This window comes from Ursus arctos, unplaced genomic scaffold, assembly GCF_023065955.2.
Source record: "Ursus arctos isolate Adak ecotype North America unplaced genomic scaffold, UrsArc2.0 scaffold_2, whole genome shotgun sequence".
Taxonomy (NCBI): domain Eukaryota; kingdom Metazoa; phylum Chordata; class Mammalia; order Carnivora; family Ursidae; genus Ursus; species Ursus arctos.
The window spans coordinates 94,949,209-94,969,651 of record NW_026622874.1 but is presented as its reverse complement, the minus strand read 5'-3'; the positions used below and the strand labels follow the sequence as shown (position 1 = coordinate 94,969,651).

At 42.4% G+C, this 20,443-nt stretch overlaps 1 protein-coding gene across 2 annotated transcripts in view; it reads right to left on the bottom strand.

Annotated features, from left to right (window-relative positions):
* Nucleotides 1-20,443, bottom strand: part of BAZ1B (bromodomain adjacent to zinc finger domain 1B) — a 63,898-nt gene that overhangs the window by 4,369 nt on the left and 39,086 nt on the right. For both annotated transcript variants that reach the window (XM_057314882.1, XM_026516016.4), the window contains exons 10-16: nucleotides 19,663-19,768; nucleotides 18,847-18,945; nucleotides 14,899-15,076; nucleotides 12,341-12,523; nucleotides 4,976-5,123; nucleotides 3,779-3,926; nucleotides 1,890-2,005 (exon numbers count right to left, since the gene is read on the bottom strand). In XM_057314882.1, the coding sequence (XP_057170865.1) occupies nucleotides 1,890-2,005; nucleotides 3,779-3,926; nucleotides 4,976-5,123; nucleotides 12,341-12,523; nucleotides 14,899-15,076; nucleotides 18,847-18,945; nucleotides 19,663-19,768 (978 nt within the window). The remainder of the gene's footprint in view (nucleotides 1-1,889; nucleotides 2,006-3,778; nucleotides 3,927-4,975; nucleotides 5,124-12,340; nucleotides 12,524-14,898; nucleotides 15,077-18,846; nucleotides 18,946-19,662; nucleotides 19,769-20,443) is intronic.

Below are 20,443 nucleotides of genomic sequence, written 5' to 3'. Positions count from 1 at the left end.
TTACATGTGAGGTGGAATATGACTGTAGGACAGTTCTCGCCTCCTGGTTCCTTGAGTAATCCTACGCTCGCCACCACAGTCTTCTGAAAGAAAAGCTGATACCCACTTGAAGTCTTCCTCAGTGAATCCACTTTAAGGCTTGCCCCAGTCCTGCTTTCTTGCATTTCTGAAAACCACAAGCAATGGCCCAGGACACTTCCATAAGAGCCCTGCCCAGGACCCCCAAAGGGAAAATAACGAATACAAAGTCCCCAAGGTGACCTGTGTCTCTGACAACAGGTGCTCGATGTCAGACAAACCAACGTTTCTCAATACGTCCTCAGGGAGCAATGCTCCGTTAGAATTAGCTCAAAGCTTCTCCACTGAACACATTTTCCCTTCAAAGTAGAGAGGTGACACATGGACAGAGACGGGTATACACAGCCAGGGACACAAAGAATCAATAAACAATGTTTCATATTCTACTTCTAGACCCTGATAACCCTTCACTGGCTATTTTAAGGTCTCTAAGCTCAAGACCAGGCTTGGAAGAGAGAAGAAACTGACACTAAGGATGAAACTCAAAATGCTACAGACAGCCACCAACCCAGGGCCTTGAGTTGGGAACTAGGGAACACATCTTCGGTGGCCTAAAAGGTGGAACAGACAAAGGGCTCTGAGGTACCAGTACTTCCCAGACCCCTTTGGCAGATAAGACCCTAGAAACCTGGAGAGAACAATTTTTTGGAAAGAAAACAGTAACTCACAAGTGGAAAGCATCTACCACTCTGAAAATACACAAAATGAGTATACTGTCACATTCAGAATCTATTCCCTGACAACCCTGCGTCCCAGTCACACTCTCCAGCTACCTGACGAAGTCTCTTCAGAATCTGGGGTTAAGGGACTACTTGTCTCCTGACCCTGGACAACTGGATAATCATGTTAGTGAACAAACAAAAGGAGCCCTGTAGGAATGAGAGAAATTAAGGTGTCCCAAATGAGAGCCCTTTAAGATTGGGCAGACGGGGACAGGGATGCACACCCAAACCCCTCAGGTTTTAGTGGCACCATTGCTGTGAGACTGGTCATGCCAAGCATCTTCTCAGACTCCTTATACCGAAGTCCAAACTCTCAGAGTGCTATGATCTTGGGAACTGTACCATCTCTTCAAAAGCTCATCAAAATCTGGATCTGTGGTCTCTTTTCTAACCTACAAGGAAGGGTATATTTTGCAAAGGAGGAGGCTATAAAAGGCTAGACTTCAGGGCTTTAGGTTTAACCATGAAAATGACTCACAATGAACGGCCGTTAGAGAGTGAGAATCAATGAGGTTAAGTGCAAAGGAAGACCCCTCCCCCACCCCCCCACTGGCATCTAGTGAGAAACAGACCTGAACCTTCCCAACAACCACCCTAAGCCATGAAAAAAACTAGTCTTCTCTTTTAAAATTAGCAAAGCTAGATCCTTGCACACTATGACGAGAAAATCACCATGACTGGAGGACAAATCATTTCTCTGAAAGCAGCACTGCAGCAGAGGCCAAAACCACTGTTAGGAGAGGACAGCGGGCCTAGGCCTTCCTCACCCGTGGTCCCCACGTCCCCACAGACTAAAGAGGCTTGAGCCAGCAGACTCTTCATAACATACTTGGGGCCCTGAATTCCACTAATTCTCAGACCAAATATTCTTAAGACCAAGCCATCCAACCTCCCACTAGGAAGGTGGTTACATGGCACCTTGAAAATCCCTTTAAAACCATGGCAGTGGAGTCACCCCACAGCCACAACATGTGCAAGAAAAAAGATGGCCTGATGGCAAGGCTGGGTGGGTGGCTCCTGCCCACCCAGTCTTCCCAAGTCACGTTGGAAAGCTGTGAGGTCAACTATGAAGGCAAACTGAATACTTACGTCGCAGACCAGCCACCTCATAATCCTCCTCTTCCTCTTCCTCTTCCTCTTCTTCCTCCTCTTCATCACTTTCATCATCTTCACTGTCCTCAGAGGCAGACTCTTCGGTATAATTCCTGTGGGGAGGGAAACATGTAGGGAACGTGGTTCTAGGCCAAAGTGGTCGTAAGAAAGGATGAAGTCCCACGGGGATCCTCTTCACAGACCGGGCAGATTTGATGAGAGGGGAGAGAACCTGAATCGAGGCCGAGACACGGGCAACAGCATGGAAGCCTAAGCTTCAGCAGCAGGCCGCCTCCACAAGGCCCCAAATGCTATGGATAAGATACCAACTGCAACAGAGATCGAGACCAAAATACAACCCATCTCTCCTCACATAAAACAATACAAAACCTATTCCTTTTGTCTCACAAAATCACCCACAGAATGTAACATTTCAGATATCGTTCCCAACTCTGGGGTGGACTGAAAGGACAAACAACTCAGACAGGTGTCACTGCACCTTGATAGCCCCGCTCCAGGAGTGAAACAGCTTGCAGATGACCGTAATAGCAAAGCAATGGTAATCCCAGCTCTGAACAGCTGGTGCAAAGCTCCGCCATTTCAGGGTAGCGTGCCTTACTTGGCTCCAAGTGCCGCTGGAGCAGAGTGAGAAATAACAACTGAGAAATGCTGTTAGATGGGGTCAGGGTCAAATAGCTCTGCCCTCTCAGAGACCAAGACAGAGCGCCTACAAGCTGCCCTCTCACAACCTCAAACCGCAATGTGGAAAACAATGGCATTAACTTGGCAGACATTGGGCATCTCCTCTTTGCAAGGCCGTATTGGGATCAGGGTGAAGAACAAAGTACCACCCCCGCCGCCAGGGCACTAACAGTCTCACGGGAAGACGGTCACATGTAAGACTAACCATGGAGGCAAGACACACCGAAAGACTGAGACTGGACGCTCGACTGGAACAGAGAGAGGAAGAATTAATCCTAAGAATATAAAAACATTTCAAAAAACCAGTGAAATTTTACGTAGGCCGTAAGCAGTTCCCTCAGTTCTGGAGAGAGGGAATATTCCCGGCGAGGACAAAAGCCCAGCAGGCAAGGATATCCAGTGAACAGCCTGCACTGAGCACACGACATGGGAATAAAGGCTCATAAAAACATAGACTGGTATTGTAGAAGAGTCTCAAAAACCAGGCCAGGTAGTTTGGATTTTATTCTATAGGCAATAGAAAGATGGAAGTTTCAGGATAGTGACACAAGCTTATCTTTACGCCTTACATAAACCGTTCTGGTAGCCCCACCAAAGCTGGACAAATAGGAGGGGAAAAGACATGAGGTAAGGAGTTGAGAAGCCACTGAAGGAGCCCGGAAGAGAGACAGAGGAGGGCCAACTGACAGCAGGGACCATGGACAGTGGGTAGCAGGAGACTGACTTGTGAGATGTCCGGACACAGAACTGACGTAAATGAACAGAGCATGGAAGCTGAGGGAGAGGAGGATGTCCAAGGTGACCCCAGAGTTCTAATCGTGATAAAGAAGGAAAACAACAGGTATGGGTAAGGAAGGCCATGAGTTTCAGGACTTTGAGCAGGGGACAGTTGAGGAAGTAATTAAGAAGGGGGAAAGTAGAAGCACAGGGAGATAAACTGTTATCTGAGAAGAAGCTATGATCCAGAAGATACAGAACATGTCTGGTAGTGAAAACCAGGAATGTCAACATCAAGCTAAAATGAAATCAAAGCCCTGTGAGCTCCTACTGTAATAACGCCAATGATCAGGATCCATACGCAAAAGATGAACTTAAAACTCCTTAGAATCCTTTCTTTTGAATAACTAAAGCTTAATTACAACAGCCATTTCATTTATTTGTTTTTGAGAGAAGAAAATTCTCACCTGCCACGGGAGTTGCGCCTGGCAGTCGCAGGCTGGCAAGCAGGGCACTGCCACTCGCCGTCTGGGACCTCGTAGAGGGCTGGCCTCAGACAGAACAGGTGGAAGGCTTTATTACATTCATCACACAAGATCAGTTTGTCATCCTCACCTGCAAGGAGATAAACTTGTTTAGCATTGTTGGGAGCACGGCAACAGTCAGCGAGCTGTAGCAAACAAGCCACTCACCCTCGATTAACACCATTGGGGAGCAAACAGTCTAGCATAGTGTTATCACGTTTTTAAAAAAATGTCATTTCTGAAAAGGAATGTAGCATAAACTAGGCTACTGTTAATATAAGAATCAGGTCTTCTGACCTATATCCCCAAATTCAGCTCAGCCTAGGACAGGACAGTTAGAACATTTACAAAGTAGCAGCAAAAACCAAGTCATAGCAGGAAAGGTCTCTGTTCATCTCCTGCTAAGAAATGAATCCCCCATGAAGTATTACATTTCCTGCCCATCCTCTTCCTCGACCCCCAACGCTTCCCAACTCCTATCTGATATGGTTCTCTTAAACCAGTGTCAAAAATGCATGGAACCGACCTGACATGGTCACTTCCCTCTCCAACCTTCATTCTGAAACAGTGTTTAGAGCAACTGATAAGATTTTTCAGAGGTCTTTCTAACCTTGGGAATTAAATCCTAATCCACTTCACAAAGTAACCTTAGCCACTGAGAAGTCAATCGCTCGAGGGCTATTAGTCAGGAAGTTCCTTTTACACGGGCTCTGAAAGCTGTGACCATTAAAAAGTCCCAAATGCCTTGCTCTGTAGGACTCAGTGGCAGTGGGCCCAAACTGGAGTATTCTTCCCAGTGTGCAAATACTGCCCTCTGCTGGTAGACGTCTTATTTCACGTATGACTAAAAACTCCGAGATGATAAAAGAGATTTAAAATTTTACGTTAATTTGTTCCCTGTAGAAAATTTAGAATTGGAGATAAACTGCTCTTACACTCAAACCTGAGGAACAAAGGGCTTTCTCTGATTTACTGTCATGTTATTTCAAAGAGTAGCATTTTACAGACCTCCAGAAGGTAAAATCTCTCCCACTATACTTCAAAGTCGTGTGCACAGAATTCTTCAGGGAGGAAACTATCTTTGGAATGGAAGTCCTAGTCCCTATTACATTCAGATAGGCAACACTCATCTAAATATACCTTTCTTTCGACAAACTTTGCATCGAGCATTTTCTGCTGACATATCCCACTTGATACAGGCATCGAGCATCCCAAGTAGAACATGCATTCTGGAAAAAGTCTGAGCTTCACGGATTGCTGTCTTCCATTTTTCCAGAGCAGATGCAACCTAAACAGAGACCAAACCAGGTCAGCATTGCTACGATGACCTTAAGGGCATGACATGCAGATTTTTCACATAATACTGACAGTGTGCACTGAGAGCACTAGGAACAGGAGAAGAGGCAAGAGAATGCTGAGTACACTCACCTCCTAGAGCTTCTCCACCCTCACCCATTTATTTTACAGCAGAAATCAAGGCTCTGAAGAGTGAAAAAACTTGCCAAAGGTTACACAAAGAATTGAGGCAGGGGTGGGGGGTGATCAGAGACCCGTCTCCTCCAGTGAAATCCACTTAAAGATTCAGTATCATTTAAAGGCGGGTACACCTGTGGAAATGCTAGTGTGCGAACATGTCCTGAGCTAACACCACCTTGGTTAACATGATGACGGGTCTCTGCATCATGTGCCACAAACCCAGATTACAGGGCCTGGAAATTACAGTAAACACTATCTATAAAGCATTCGACAACACTTAAAAATATTAAGTACTGATACGAAGCATTCCTCTTGATTTTATCACCAAGTTTTAACTAAGTGAAAATTTCAGAGGGCCAGGGCTTAGGCTGACTTCTTTCTGGGCAGTTACTCTCAGCATAATAGACACTGCCTCCTCCCATCAACAGAAAAAGCAAGTTAATTCAGAATCACCCAGGGAAAACACAGTTAGGATGGGGGAAAATATAATCAGGAATTTCAATGATAAAGCACAACCCTCACTCCTATAAAATAGACATTCTAAGGAAAAACAGAAATGCCACTTTAGGATAATTCATTTATTTGTATTACTGGTTCATTAGTCAAAAGGTGTTTTTTAGGGGCGCCTGGGTGGCGCAGTCGTTGGGTGTCTGCCTTCGGCTCAGGGCGTGATCCCAGCGTTCTGGGATCGAGCCCCACATCAGGCTCCTCCGCTGGGAGCCTGCTTCTTCCTCTCCCACTCCCCCTGCCTGTGTTCCCTCTCTCGCTGGCTATCTCTCTCTGTCAAATAAATAAATAAAATCTTTAAAAAAAAAGGTGTTTTTTTAGGTCTTCGAAGTATTTCTTGCCTAAATGATTAGGTAAGCATCTGCACAGACAGATGCCTCCACGGGGGTTATCACTCTCATGCAGGCAGAAAACACCACAGAAGGGGCGCCTGGGTGGCTCAGTAGGTTAGGCGTCTGCCTTCAGCTCGGGTCATGATCCCGGGGTCCTGGGATTGAGTCCTATGTCGGGCTCCTTGCTCAGTGGGGAGCCTGCTTCTCCCTCTGCCTGCCACTTCCCCTGTTTGTGCTCTGTCTCTCTCTCTCCCTCTCTGACGAATGAATAAATAAAATCCTTTAAAAAAAAAAAAAAGGAAGAAAACAAACCACCACAGAGATGAGCAAGGTAAAGCTCAGGCCCTCCTTACAGCAGAAGCTGCGAGCTGAGAGATGAGGTCATCCCACCATCATCTACCCTGTGGGGGCCAGATGCCTTAACCCCATCGTGTGTGCGCTGAAGTCCAGGCAGCCGCGCGCTGCTCTTACAAGCTGGCTGGCTCCAGCTAGCTGACAGTATGGCTGCTGCATTGCCCTGCCCCGCCCCAGGCAAAGGCGTCTATTTGAGGTGATCGTCTTCCTCCCAAAGGAAGGGCTAGTTATTCTGGAAGGCCACAGGCTGCAAAACAGAGCTGCCAAGGAACAACGACAGTTGAGCTACTTCTGAAGCTGTGGTGTGAGGGTTGAGAGAGGGGAACAAAGGCTGCCCTTTCTCTTTCTTATGGAAACAGAGAACACAGAGAGCCCTGTATGCGTAAATTCATAAATAACAAGACCACGTAATATAAACACAACAAAAATGAGAGGCTGCTAAAGCCCTAGTGGAATCTGGCCCATTTCTTACTCCAACCTCCACCGCAGCTATTTCAACATCTGCCCTCGAGATGCTGCACAGCCGCCTCCCTCCACGCGCAGAGCAACTCCGTCCACTGTGAGGAGCACAACCACGGCTTGCCTCGCTGGCCTCTCCCGCGGGGCCGTGGAGAGCTGACACCTAGAACCACACAGGCCCTCTTACTGCGCTAACAACCCACATCCCGTCAATGGAATATAAATTCAAGAATTTTAGGTTCAGTCCCTAAAGAGTGCCTACTGTGAACAGGCAGACAACGGCTAAAATGGGCTTTGCTCTCCTCTAGTGGACACTCGGACGCACACAGTAGTCAGGAAAAAGTCCTATCAGCAGACAGTACTGCCTTTTCCTCACTTCCTGTAAACTGTAAGATCTGAGCACTCAACAGGGCGTAGAGCCTCATTAAAAAACAAAAACCAAAAACAAACACCAATGTGGGGCGCCTGGCGGCTCAGTAGGTTAAGCGTCCAACTCTTGGTTTCAGCTCAGGTCATGACCTCAGGGTCATGATATGGAGCTCAAGTCAGGCTCAAAGAGTCTGCTTGAGATTCTCTCCCCCCGCCCCTCCCTTTACACTCACACACTCTCTCCCTCTCACAAATAAATAAATCTTTAAAAATCCCTGAAAGATTTTAGAAATAAGCTTTCTTAACCTCATTTTAATACAGATTTATTGATATAATTTATATGTTAACAAGTTCACCTTGTAAAGAAAACGATGGTTTTACATATATTTGCAGAGCTGCACAACTCTCAACGTAATCTTAATCAGAACATTTTCATCACCCCAAAAAGAAACCTTGCACCCTAGCAGTCACTCCCCATTCCCCACCCTAACCTACCTACCACTTCCCCAGCCCTAGGCAACCACTAATCTACTCTTGGTCAAGAGATTTTCTTCTTCTGGACATTTCATATAACGTGCGACTTTTTGTGACTGCCTTCTTGGAGCTTAATTTTTCCAGGGCCATCCACATCGTAGCATGTAATATTACTTTATTCCATTTTAATTGCTATTTTTTCATTGTATGAATCACATTTTGTTTATCCATCGGTTGATGGACATCTGGGTTGTTTCCATTTTTTGGCTATCATAAATAAGACTGCTATATGAACATTTGTGCACATTTGTATACCCTTCATTTATTATTTTTGCCCAAAGTTTCAGAACAATTTGGGACCAGGTCTCCTTCACACCTCCAGATCCCCAATACCAATACTCTTAACATTAGAGAAACTGGACAATCACTAGCATCCTGTTAAATCCACTGACTATCCACCTAGACCAGCCTAGATTCCAGCCTCTAATCTGAGGGCAAAACATCAGGCACTCAAGATTTGAAAGACCATCCTGGTTTCCTACCACTGGAAAAAAATTCCAAACAGTCCAGCACATTAAAACGTTTAAAAACCCCACACCATATTCAAAGACACTGGGTTTGATTTTTAAAGACACAGTTTTTAGGAAAAGATGAACAGTGGTAACTAAGTTTTGACATTCAACACTGGTGGTATCCGGTAAAATCCTGTGTCTTAAAATGCTACTGGGAGGATAAACACATTATTCTAATGAAAAATTCAAATTCTCTACATGGTTAGATAAAGGCGGTCCATAGGCAGAAGTAGATGTAACAGAATCAAAGGGAAGCCAGCTTATATGCAAAGTTGCCACGAACATCTTTACTAACAGTAAAAAACCAATATTCTATCTTGCAAGGATAGGACAAGGCTTCCGACCATATTCTTCCACAAAAGAACATTTAAAATGGAAAAACAGATAATCAGGTTGTCAGGACACATGCATCCAAAGTAAACAGAGAGCCTAAACAGAACCCAGGATTTTGCCAAATTATACAAGGTCTTTCCCACTTAATGCAAAAGAAATGAAATAAACATTAAATATTTGAAATCATCTGGACTATTACAAAAGGGGATTCAAGAAACAATCTACTTTTATAAGTAAGGAAACCGAAACCCATATTAAAGACTGATATTAGGTAACTCACACAACCACCTGGTGCCAGCTGAAAAACGCTGGCCTGGGCTAAGTGGAAACCTTCAAAGCAAAGGACAGTGGAAAATTTCAGAGCTGTGGCAAAGTTGACCTTTGGTCGGGAACTGCAGGCAGGGCATAATGCCATTTTAATGGAGAACATTGCTGAACTACTTAGTAGGCAACCTAATTGATTTTCCAAGAAACTCTTCCATGCTTTCCATTTGTGTACTATGTGTCTGGGCCCCAAGGTTAAATCTGCACAGTGCTCAGATTTTCCTCCCCAATCAAACTAAGAATGAAGTCGCATAGGACAAGCTAAAAAGAGGTTACTTTGCTATGGGGAGGAGTACTAAAAAAGAACTTAACGAGAATTCTACAGCCACTACTTCCCAACAAGACGAAAATGTTACTGGTAAAGAAATGTCAAGGAAAGATCACATCAAGAACGAGACTCTCTGGACAGAGTTAAAAACAAAACCCATGCAGTATTTGGCAAGGCTAAAAAACTGATGCCTAATGAGAAGAGACTTAGCAGAGAAGACTATAAACTAATGTCTTAGACTTTATCTGGAAGGTGACGTGCATGCTATGCAGCCATTACAAGGAGCACACAGGAAGTGAGAACCCAATCGCACGAAGATACATAATGACATGTGTCCAGTCTCTGATCTTCGGCATGAACTAACAGGCCTTGATCTAACCAAATCTCAATTCTCCGCTCCACTTAACCTCCCACCCAGAAGGATTCTCCTTTCATCATGCATCACACTGGCCTCGGGAAGAAACAGGGGGAACATGACAACGCTGTACAAACACCTGAGGAGCTTTAGAGGGTAAACTCATACCGTGTAAACGCAGAGGACAAAACAAGGAGCAGCTGTCCATGAGGAGAAAGCTAATTTCAGTTCCGTCCGACCAGGCCTCTGCCCCCTTCCATGACTGCATTAACTTCTACCTACTCTTCAAACCCCTGCTGACACATCTGCTCCTCTGGGGAGTTTTCCCTACTTTGCCCTAGGTGTCCCTCACAGGTAGGCTGAGTCCTATGCTTTCTCGTCAGGACCTGGCACTCCACCACAACCCACCGTCCCACTCCCAAAGGGACTCCTGGAGGGCAAGGACTTCCGGCTTCTACTCATCACTACAACTTCCAGACTCACCACAGGACTGCCCAAGACAAGTCTTTACCAGCTGGCTGTGAAAGAAAGTAAGGAAGGGAGAGAGAGAAATCAAACACAAAGGGAAGTATTCTATGGGATAATGCCTGCGACCTCTCCCTTAATGTAGTGGTTTCAAATTCTTTTCTAAGTAATCTTAAGCAGAAAGCTAATAGACAAACAGAAAAAAAATGGAGCTAATTATTCTAATAAAGACAAACCAGAGATGACATAACATTCATCAGTAAGGAATTAAGGCGCTGAGAAAACACGGTATCATGGAGATCTGTATAGACTAAAAGCGGGGAGACAAGACAGAATATGTTGACGGATAAGAGACTGCAGAACAGGACACAGATGATTCCATTCTGTAAAATTTCAATAAAGCTATCTTTGTGTGCATACAGAAAACACCAAACTACTGAAGAGTGATGTTCCTGGGGAGCAAAATTAGGATGAGAGTTGTTTCGTATTTTACTTACCTCTCACACTGGATTTACTTACAATAAGCATGTTACTTTTGAAACTTAAAAACCAGAAAACTGGACATCCACATGCAAAAAACTGAACTTAGACCTTTAGTCTACAAATATTAATTCAAAATGGATCAAAGATTTAAATGTAAAAGCTAAAATTCTAAGACCTGTGGAAGAAAACAGAGGGGAAGGACACTGGATTTATGCCGCTAAATTTGGCAATGATCTCCTGGATGTGACACCGAAAGCAGAAGCAACAGAAGAAAAAACAGGTAAGGTGAACTCCATCGAAGTGGAAAACTGTGCATCGAAGGATAGCATCAACAGAATGAAAAGGCAGCTCACAAGATGGGAGAATATATTTGCAAATCATACATCTGATGAAGGATTAATACCCAGAACATACAAAGAACCCACATAATTCAACGACAAAAACCAATCCAATTAAAAGACAGATAAAGGACTCCAAGACACATTTCTCCAAAGAAGACAAATGGCCAACAAGCACATTGTTCATCACTAATTATTAGGGAAATGCAAATCAAAACCATGAGCTATCACTTCACACCCACCAGGATGACTGCAATCACAGAAACAGAATATAACAGGCATTGGCAAGGATGTGGAAAAATGAGAACCCTGTGCACCACTGGTGGGCGTCTTAAATGGTGCAGTTGCTGTGGAAAATATGGCAGTTCTTGAAGAAGTGAAACAGAATCACTAGATGATGCAGCAATTCTACTTCTAGGTATATAGTCAAAAGAACTAAAAGAACTGGAACAGACAGTTGTACACCCGTGTTTCCAGCAGCATTACTGGACACGAGGGCCATCTGGCTGCAATCTGTCACCCCACTGTTCTCCAGGGATGACTCTGGCTGGCATGGCTGGCTAGTGGCTGTCTCCTTCCTCCTGAGGTCGTGCGCCTGGCCACAAAGGACAACCTTCTCCAACAGATCACGACCGTCCTTTGGTCAAGGGTACACAGCAGGACACCCCCGATAAAGGCTCCACACAAGCTCTCAAGGTCCATAGCAGCTTGTCCACAATAGCCAAAAGGTGGAAGTGACCCAAGTGTGCATCACCGGATGAATACAGAATGTGCTATATACACAGAATGGAATATGACTCAGTCTTAAAGGGAAATTCTGGCACATAACACAACACAGATGAGCTTTGAAGACATTATGCTAAGTTAAATAAACCAGTCACAAAAGGACATATATTTTGATTCCACTTCTATGTAACAGCACTCATAGTAGTTGAATCCACAGACACAGAAAGAAAATGGGGGTTGCCAGGGGTCGAGGGGGCAGCGAAATGGGTAATGTAGTCTTTGGTGGGCATAGTTTCAGTTTGGGAAATGAGAAGGTTCTGGAGATGGATGGTGGTGACAGGTGCACAACACAGAACTTAACAACACAGAACATAAAAATGGTTAAGAATGTTCTTTATATGTATTTTACCACCATTTTTAACAATCTAAAAACCACTACCACCTTTTAAAAAGCAAGCAGCCCTGGTAAAAAGGGATGGGGGCACTCTGAGACATTACCCAGCTGTGCTCCGCAGACCAGTCTGAAAACCACATTTCGTAGAAGTGAGAAAAATGGAACACTGGCCCAGGGAACAGTGCTTTACAGGAGGTAAAAGCACCAGATTAGACTATTTTAAAATCAGATCCACTCTGTTACAGTCATGAAATGGTATCTTCATGAACAGAATACCTTTGCTTCCTCTGCCAGTTTCTTCTCTTCGTCCACCTCTTCTGTCTTCGCCGAATCTTCGCTTTGGAGTTTTCTTCTCTTTTGCTTGGGAGCCATGAAGCCTTGAAGAAACTTCTTTATGACACTGGCTTGTAGGGCAATCACACACTCACCAAAATCCTTCAATTTCTCTAACGAGATCACCTACAGGAAATGACAGAAACAACAGAATGAATGAAAGGCCAAGATGACAGACTATCCTCCCCTCCTCAGACCCCGAACTCTGGTCATCTCTGTGTACTACTCTTACTTGTTGTGGGTTTTGGTGGGAAGCTAAGTTTAAGCATGTTCAGTGGCAGCTCCCCACCAGTTTCAGTGTCACTGGGAAAGTTTATCCAAAAGCAACTTCACTGGGGGCTTCCTGGGGGTAAAGGCCTTTTACTGAAGCTAACCCCTCTCCACATATGGCAGTAAAATTCTGTATTTACTCAATGCATGTTGTCTGCTTTAAAAAAAAAAAAAGAGAGAGAGAGAGACACTATCCTTGACTAAATTCAAATTAATCTGGGCCCGAAATAGGTCACACAACATGAATTTACCTTGGCCCTCAGTTCAATGGGTGGTTTATACACTTAAAAGCAGCTGATTACCTCCATATCCCCAGCAAAAGCACTCACAGGACGCTGAAACTTGCTCTACTTAATTAAGGAAGTTAGGGAGCTCATTCATTCACTCAGCAACTGAGTGCCTCCTATGTGCAAACCACAGTCTCAGGGCAAAGAAAAACTGAGAAGGAAAATAAACATTTACTGACCCACTAGCTTACAAACTATAAGCCAAGTAATACACTTTTCCATACTTAGTGTCGTTTAAGCCTCACATGTATTTTATGGATAAGGACAGAAGCTAAATCACTTTGATCCAAGCCCACTCTCGAGTGAACGCTACCTTCTCAGTCATGTAAAACATGTCAATTTAAAAAAATACCATTTTATAACTACAAAGAGAAACAAAGAATGATGATAACCCAATATTAGCAAGGTGTGAGCCTAGGTCTGGCACAAAGTAGGCAACTGAGAAATATTTGCTAAATAAAAAATACTGTATTTGAAAATGGCAAAATACTTAAGTGTTGAATAATTCTTTAAAAAATCATTAGAACAATAAAGATATTTAAATCCTTTTTCCCACAAAATGTGGGGTTATGAATTTATAACCAGACCAGTTAAAAAAAGTCTGGGGGCGCCTGGCTGGCTCAGTTGGTAGAGCACGCGTCTCTGGATCTCAGGATTGTGAGTTTGGGCCCCACAGTGGGTACTGAGATTACTTTACAAAAAAATAAAAATAAAAAATAAAAAAGGAGAAAGCTACATATGTAAGATGCATATATAATATGCTAATTCTAATAGCAAAGAAATAGAAATAAAAAAGTCTGACAGTAAAAGATTTACCCTATCAACTCCATGCGTTATTTTATGTACCCCAAAGTGATGTAAAGACTGTAGGAAATGGAATGTACTTATAAAGTGAGAAAAAAGATGCAACTGCTAAAAAAACAAAACAAACAAAAAAACCACATGACTAATACACACGCTGTAACGCATATGAATAATTTGAAAAGACCCACAATTACTAGTATCTTTGGAGTTACATGGACTTTATTATTTAAAATCAGTAAAAAGCATTTTAGTATTTTCTGATGGAAGTATCTAAACCTATCTCAATGGAACATGGGGTACCCTGAATTGGTTCATCTACACCATGTGAAGGTCCTCCCGAGCAGTTAAGTGACAGGAGTCTGAACAGGCCTTGAGATGTACCCAATTACCAGCATGAGTGCCACCCAACGTTAAGCATAACCCTACTGAGCTTATCAGTATAAAGGATGGACAAAAGAGGGATACACAAACAAGTTTCAGACCTTAAAGCAGAGGCATCAATCACATGAGAATGTTAAATTATAAATATGTTAAATAATGTTTCAGGACTGTGACTTCAGGACCAGTTTTCATTCAACTTAATAGAAAAGCACTTTTTGGGGCGCCTGGCTGGCTCAGTCAGTGGAGTGTACGACTCTTGTTCTCGGGATTGGGGGTCTGAGCCCTAACCTGGATACAGAGATTACTTAAAAATAAAATCTGAGGGGCACCTGGGTGGCTCAGTCGATTAAGTGTCTGACTTCAGCTCAGGTCATGATCTCAGGATCCTGGCATCAGCCCTGCACTGGGCTCCCTGATCAGCGGGAAGTCTGCTTCTCCCTCTCCCTTGCCCCTCCCCCTCCGGCTCATGCTCTCTAATAAATAAATAAAATCTTTAAAAAACTAAATAAAATAAAATCTAAAAAAAAAAAAACCAAAACAGAAAAGCTCTTTTTGAACAAAGGATCTAAGCCAATGATTAGATTTTTCTGGGTATCGAAGGAAAAATATCAAATGTGCATGGAGAATTTTTGGTTCCATAGGTCTTTCAAAACAAACCCACACATGATTTCCAGGGTCATCTGGGGGACGTCAAGAACAATGATCCCAAACTGAGTTTCCATGAGTAACATATCTAAGGGTGTTTACTTATGTTCTTACCCGAGCTTCAAATTCTGATGTTTCTTCCACATAACCAAGTCCCCCCTTTTGTAACCTTGTTGCAACTTCAATGAGATCACTACGAAGAAAGTTTAACAGTTCCTGGTTGCCATCACAGGATTTTAGACCCAAATTTGGCTTCCGGGCCAGATGAATAGAATGAATGATGTCCTGGTACCTAGAAAAGTACGGGGCAGTGGAGAGGAAATAAAGAAACTCTGAATGACAGGTCTCATTTCTAGAAGAGTTACTCAGATCTTCACCCCTTCTCAGTGCTATCTTCAGTGTGGTGTTTCTTGTACAAATTTTCAAATTTGTCTTACTCTTGATTCATATGAAAAACCACACTTCTTTTTTTTTGGTATTTGATAATCCCAGTCCAGTACTTGAAGTGTCCTGCTTTACCTAGCTTTCATTCATGGTTCCTGGTCTGCATTTTTTTTTTTTTTAACCTTTTTACCACTTCTTGGGGTTTTATCTGCAGAAATTCTTTGAGGCCTGGTTTGAAGTTGTGCTCCTCCAGAGACAATGTGCACTTGCTTATGTCAGCTACCAGGAAATGCTACCAACCTGAAAAAACTTTTAATTACCTGCCTGGAATGCCTCAGAACATAGTAAAAACGTGAAACACGGCTGAAACTCTACACAGGGACCTTCGAGTTCACTCTCACACTAAAGATTAACCCACTGAAGTCCCCGCAATAGACTCTGGCAAGACCATAAGCTTCACTGCTGGCTTCTTACAACAAAATGAAAACTAGAGCTCAAGATCATCTCAGGTGAAGTATACTAAGTTCCCATTTCATTCTTAATAAGCATTTTTAATAGTATTACTTTCCTCTGAATACAACTTCATTGTGTCCCACTGATTTTCTTAAAAAGGATTTCCCTTTCCTTGCTTTCTAGAATTCCCTTTTTTTTTCTTCTTTGATGTTATCTAGGAATATATTTAATTGACTGTCAGTTAAGATCTATTTGGACATCTTAAGGAATTTGTTTCTAATTTTATCGCAATCTGATCAGAGAACGTATCCGGAAAATCTCCATTTTTAAAATCTGTTCAGATTGCTTTTGTGGCTAAGTATATGATTAACTTTTATAAATGTTCAATGGAGAGAACAAAAAACTTTACTTCTCTGTTTCCAAATGGCCTAGGATCATTTTGTTTTTAAATTCCTTTTTTTATTGAGGGGGTGCGTGGGTGGCTCAGTCAGTTAAGAGTTTGCTTGCAGGGGTACCCGGGTGGCTCAGTCGGGTAAGCGTCTGCCTTCGGTTCAGGTCATGATCCCAGTGTCCTGAGATCAAGCCCCAAGTCGGGCTCTCTGCTCAGTGGAGAGCCTGCTTCTCCCTCTCCCTCTCACTCTGCCTGCTGCTCTGCCTACTTGTGCTCTGCCAAATACATAAATAAATTTTTTTTTAAGATTTTATTTATTTATTTGACAGAGAGAGAGAGAGACAGCCAGTGAGAGAGAGAACACAAACAGGGGAGTGAGAGAGAAAGAAGCAGGCTCCCAGCAGAGGAGCCTGATGAGGGGCTCGATCCCAGGACTCTGGGATCACGCCATGAGCCGAAGACAGACGCTTAACGACTGAACCACCCAGGCGCCTCAATAATTAAAATCTTAAAAAAAAAAAAAAAAAAAAAAGTCTCCCTTCAGCTCAGGTCATGATCCCGGAGTCCCAGGATCAAGCCCTGTATCGGGCTCCCTGCTCAGTGGACAGTCTGCTTCTCCCTCTCTCTGGCCCTCACCCTACTCAAGTCTGCTTCTCCCTCTGCTCCTTACCCTGCTTGTGCTCTCTCTCAAATAAATAAAATCTTTTTTTAAAAAATCCTTTTTTTATTGAGATGAATAACTGAGTGCACACCCTGTAATTTATATCCTTCATTACTTATTTTCCTGTAAAGAGCATATATGTTTGTTTTATAATGTGAACTTCAAACGGTCTGTGATACATTACCCTATCCCCTTGGCTACCCTAAAGGAAATCCAAATAACCACCACCAAGAGAACAGATAAATAAATTAAAGTAGAATTACAAAGATTACACAAATTCCCAGAATAGTATACAAAAAGGAAAATGACAGAGTTCGGTTACAAAAATCATGGATGGAACCTGAAACCATCATATCGTACATCAACTATACTTCAATTAAACACAAAACAAAACGTGGATGGCTCTTCAGTAAAATAACGTAAGGAACACAAAGTCTCAAAGATTACATATGCTTGACAGCTTTTAAAAAGTTCAAAACCAACAAAACAAGATACGTGTTTGGGTTTTTTTCAATGCTCAAAAAAAAACAAAAAAAGTTTTACGTTTTGTTTTTAACCCTAAAATCAAATATTTTAACCAAACAGAAGGAACATCATAGAACCGTATTCCTTTGTGGTTGGGTGTATTGACATTTCCCCTTGTCTTTCTTAATTTAATTTGCCTGTTCATATCAATATCAAGACACCATGATTCTGAATACAATTTTAATTAATTTATGCATTAAGTAGTAGACTAAAACTAGTATCATGTACCCATCCGTCATCACTCACAAGTCTGGAAAAGTTGCGGTTGTGTACTGAATGATACATTTCTTCTTTCTTCAATCAAACCCAAATTCAACCATGAAAGCATGCAGTCAGATACTAAAGGTGGCCTTAAGCCAAAACCTTGCCCTGGCTTTGACAGGAGCAATGGCTAGAACAGGAAGGACACTAGCAAATCTAGATGTAGACAGTATTTGTTTTGGAGGCTTTTTAAGATACAATCCACATAACATTAAACTCACCATTTTAAAGCATACATTTGTAGTGGTTTTTATGTTGTGGAACCAACAAAACCATCTAATTCCAAAACTTTCATCACCCCAGGAAGAAACCCCATACCTGTGAGCAGTCACTCCCAATTCTCCCTCCCCTTCCCCCAGCCCCTGGAAATCACAAATCTACTTTCTGTCCCTGTGGATTTGCCTATTCTGAACATTTTACATAAATGGAATCATACTGGGGACACCTGGGTGGCTCAATCAGTTAAGCGTCTGCCTTTGGCTCAGGTCATGATCCCAGGGTCCTGGGACTGAGCCCCGCATTGGGCTCCCTGCTCAGTGGGGAGCCTGCTTCTCCCTCTCCCCTTGCCCCCTGAACCACTCCCCCCACTCATGTGCGCTCTCTCTCTCGCTCTGCATTCTCTCAAATAAATAATAAAAACAAACAAATAAATAAATAGAATCATACAATATGGGCCTTTTGTCTAGCTTCTTTGATTCAGGCTATTTTTTAGTTTTAGCCCTGTTACAGCTATAGCAATAGCATGTATCAGTACTTTGTTCCTTTTTGTGGCTGAACTTATGCATATGCCACATTTTGTTTTATCCATCAGCTGACAGACATTTAGGTTGTTTTCATTTTCTGGCTATTTCAAATACTGACAATACTTCTGAATACCAACTGCTCTGGAACTGCCCTTGCAAGGCTGCCTAACTACGTACAATGAGGATCTCAGTTCAGTGCATGACACACATTAATCAATGAACAATCCTACTATGCTGTATATACGTGGTTTAAAAACATGCTTTTCCAGGGATGCCTGGGTGGCTCAGTCGGTTAATCGTCTGCCTTTGGCTCGGGTCATGGTCCCAGGGTCCTGGAATCGAGTCCCGCATCGGGCTCCCTGCTCAGTGAAGAGCCTGCTTCTCCCTCTCCCTCTGCATCTCCCCCTGCTTGTGCTCTCTGACAAAAAAATAAAATCTTAAAAACAAACAAACAAAAACGACAACACGCTTTTCCAAATAAGCATGAGTCCAGAAAATACCAAGCAATAAGAGCATAAAAGGGTTACAGACACTTTCTTAAAATTTACTTTTATCTCTTTTATGGATAAACAAAAAAACCCCTAAGATATTTACAATATCTAATGCTGAAAAGAAGCTGTGAAGAGCAAGATGAAAATCCTTACTTCTTCTCAAGTCTCTCTTTAAGTTGACTTTCTCTTATTCCCTGAGGGTGAAGGCAGTTCAGCAACTCATCCAGTTCCTTCTGACTATCACATAAAAACCTGCAAGGAGCAACACAGAATCAGTAACTCTGAAAAATAACCAAATACTATGAAAGGAATCTAGGATTGTTGGTGGAAGTTGGGAGAACACAATTCCAAACTTGCTCTCAAGTAGAACAAATAATTTACTACTTTCACAAAGCCTAATGTTAACTTTATCCTAGAATACCGGAGCCAATGTTTCCTACTAAAATACGAGACAAATTTTATAAAGTTAATTGACACACCTGTCCATACACCTTGAAAGAGTAAACCTGTATCCAAAAATAAAAGGTCATTAAACCAAAAGCAATCACAGGCAAAACAGTTAATGCAATCACAAAATAAAAGGGACCCTCTCAAAACCTAGTTCCCTGCCTAAAAGAGAACTGATACAAAAAGCAGATCGATGGCTATCTATACAATTTATATTCTTTAATTAATAAAGATGAAAATCCTAAATCTATTCCCAGACTGGAAAGCACTTACAACACAATGTAATATCTATTCCAGAACATATACAACATTACATTATAACGGGGAAATAAAATTCCAAAGCTTAAAACAAATATATTCTTATCAAAAAAAATCAAGCCTGCTTTTAAAGCAATGAGTTTACATATCCAAGAAATCAAAGTCATACAAAATGATCATAACGATAATCACTGGTGTCACTATATTAAATATTTTCTTAACATGAAAAAGGAAAAAGAGCAACCCGATGAATGCTCACATTACCATAGATTCTGGCCTTGTTTGGGTATGGTGGTCTCTACGGCAACTTCTGCTGCTGGTCCAGGTTGTGTGTTCACGCTTGCATTTTTGCCTAGGTTTGCTTTCTTACCTAAAAAAAATGTAAACATTAGGTTAATACAGTAAATACCCAATACCAAGTTTCAAACCTAAGCAGGACACAGTGCCAAAGCCAACAACTAGTAACACAGATGCTGCCTATTAAATACATCCAGTGTACAACAGGTGCTAATTTCTCTTAAATAGCTTACACACAGCACGTTATTTGAGATACTTGCTCTCTATACTGCTAAACAGTTGCACAGTTCAAAGTTTAGAGTATCACAAATTAGAATGGAGCAGGATGACTGAATAACTCCACATCAAAGCAAATAATCCATTTACTCTTTGTACGTGAGGCTTAGCACAAAGGCATTTGTAGTGAAGTAGGGACAAGTGAAACATATAAACTACTACAAACTTTTGAAGCCTGGAGGCTTCAAAATGTCAAACACGACGAACTTTTTCCTGAGCCAGCTCCTATATACTACTAGGACATGAATAAAGATAGATCTTAAGCCAATCTCTGAGGCCTCACCTAACACTATAATTGGTTCTGTCCCCAGCTCCCATTCTCTACCCTTAACCTGTCGTACTTTCCCTGCACTACAAACACATCACCCTATTAGTCTTCTGAGTCAGGTGATTTTGAAGAGACCCCCACCATGCTGGAATGAGAGAACATGAAGCAACAATAACCACCAGGATGCACTAGGAGTGAAGGGAT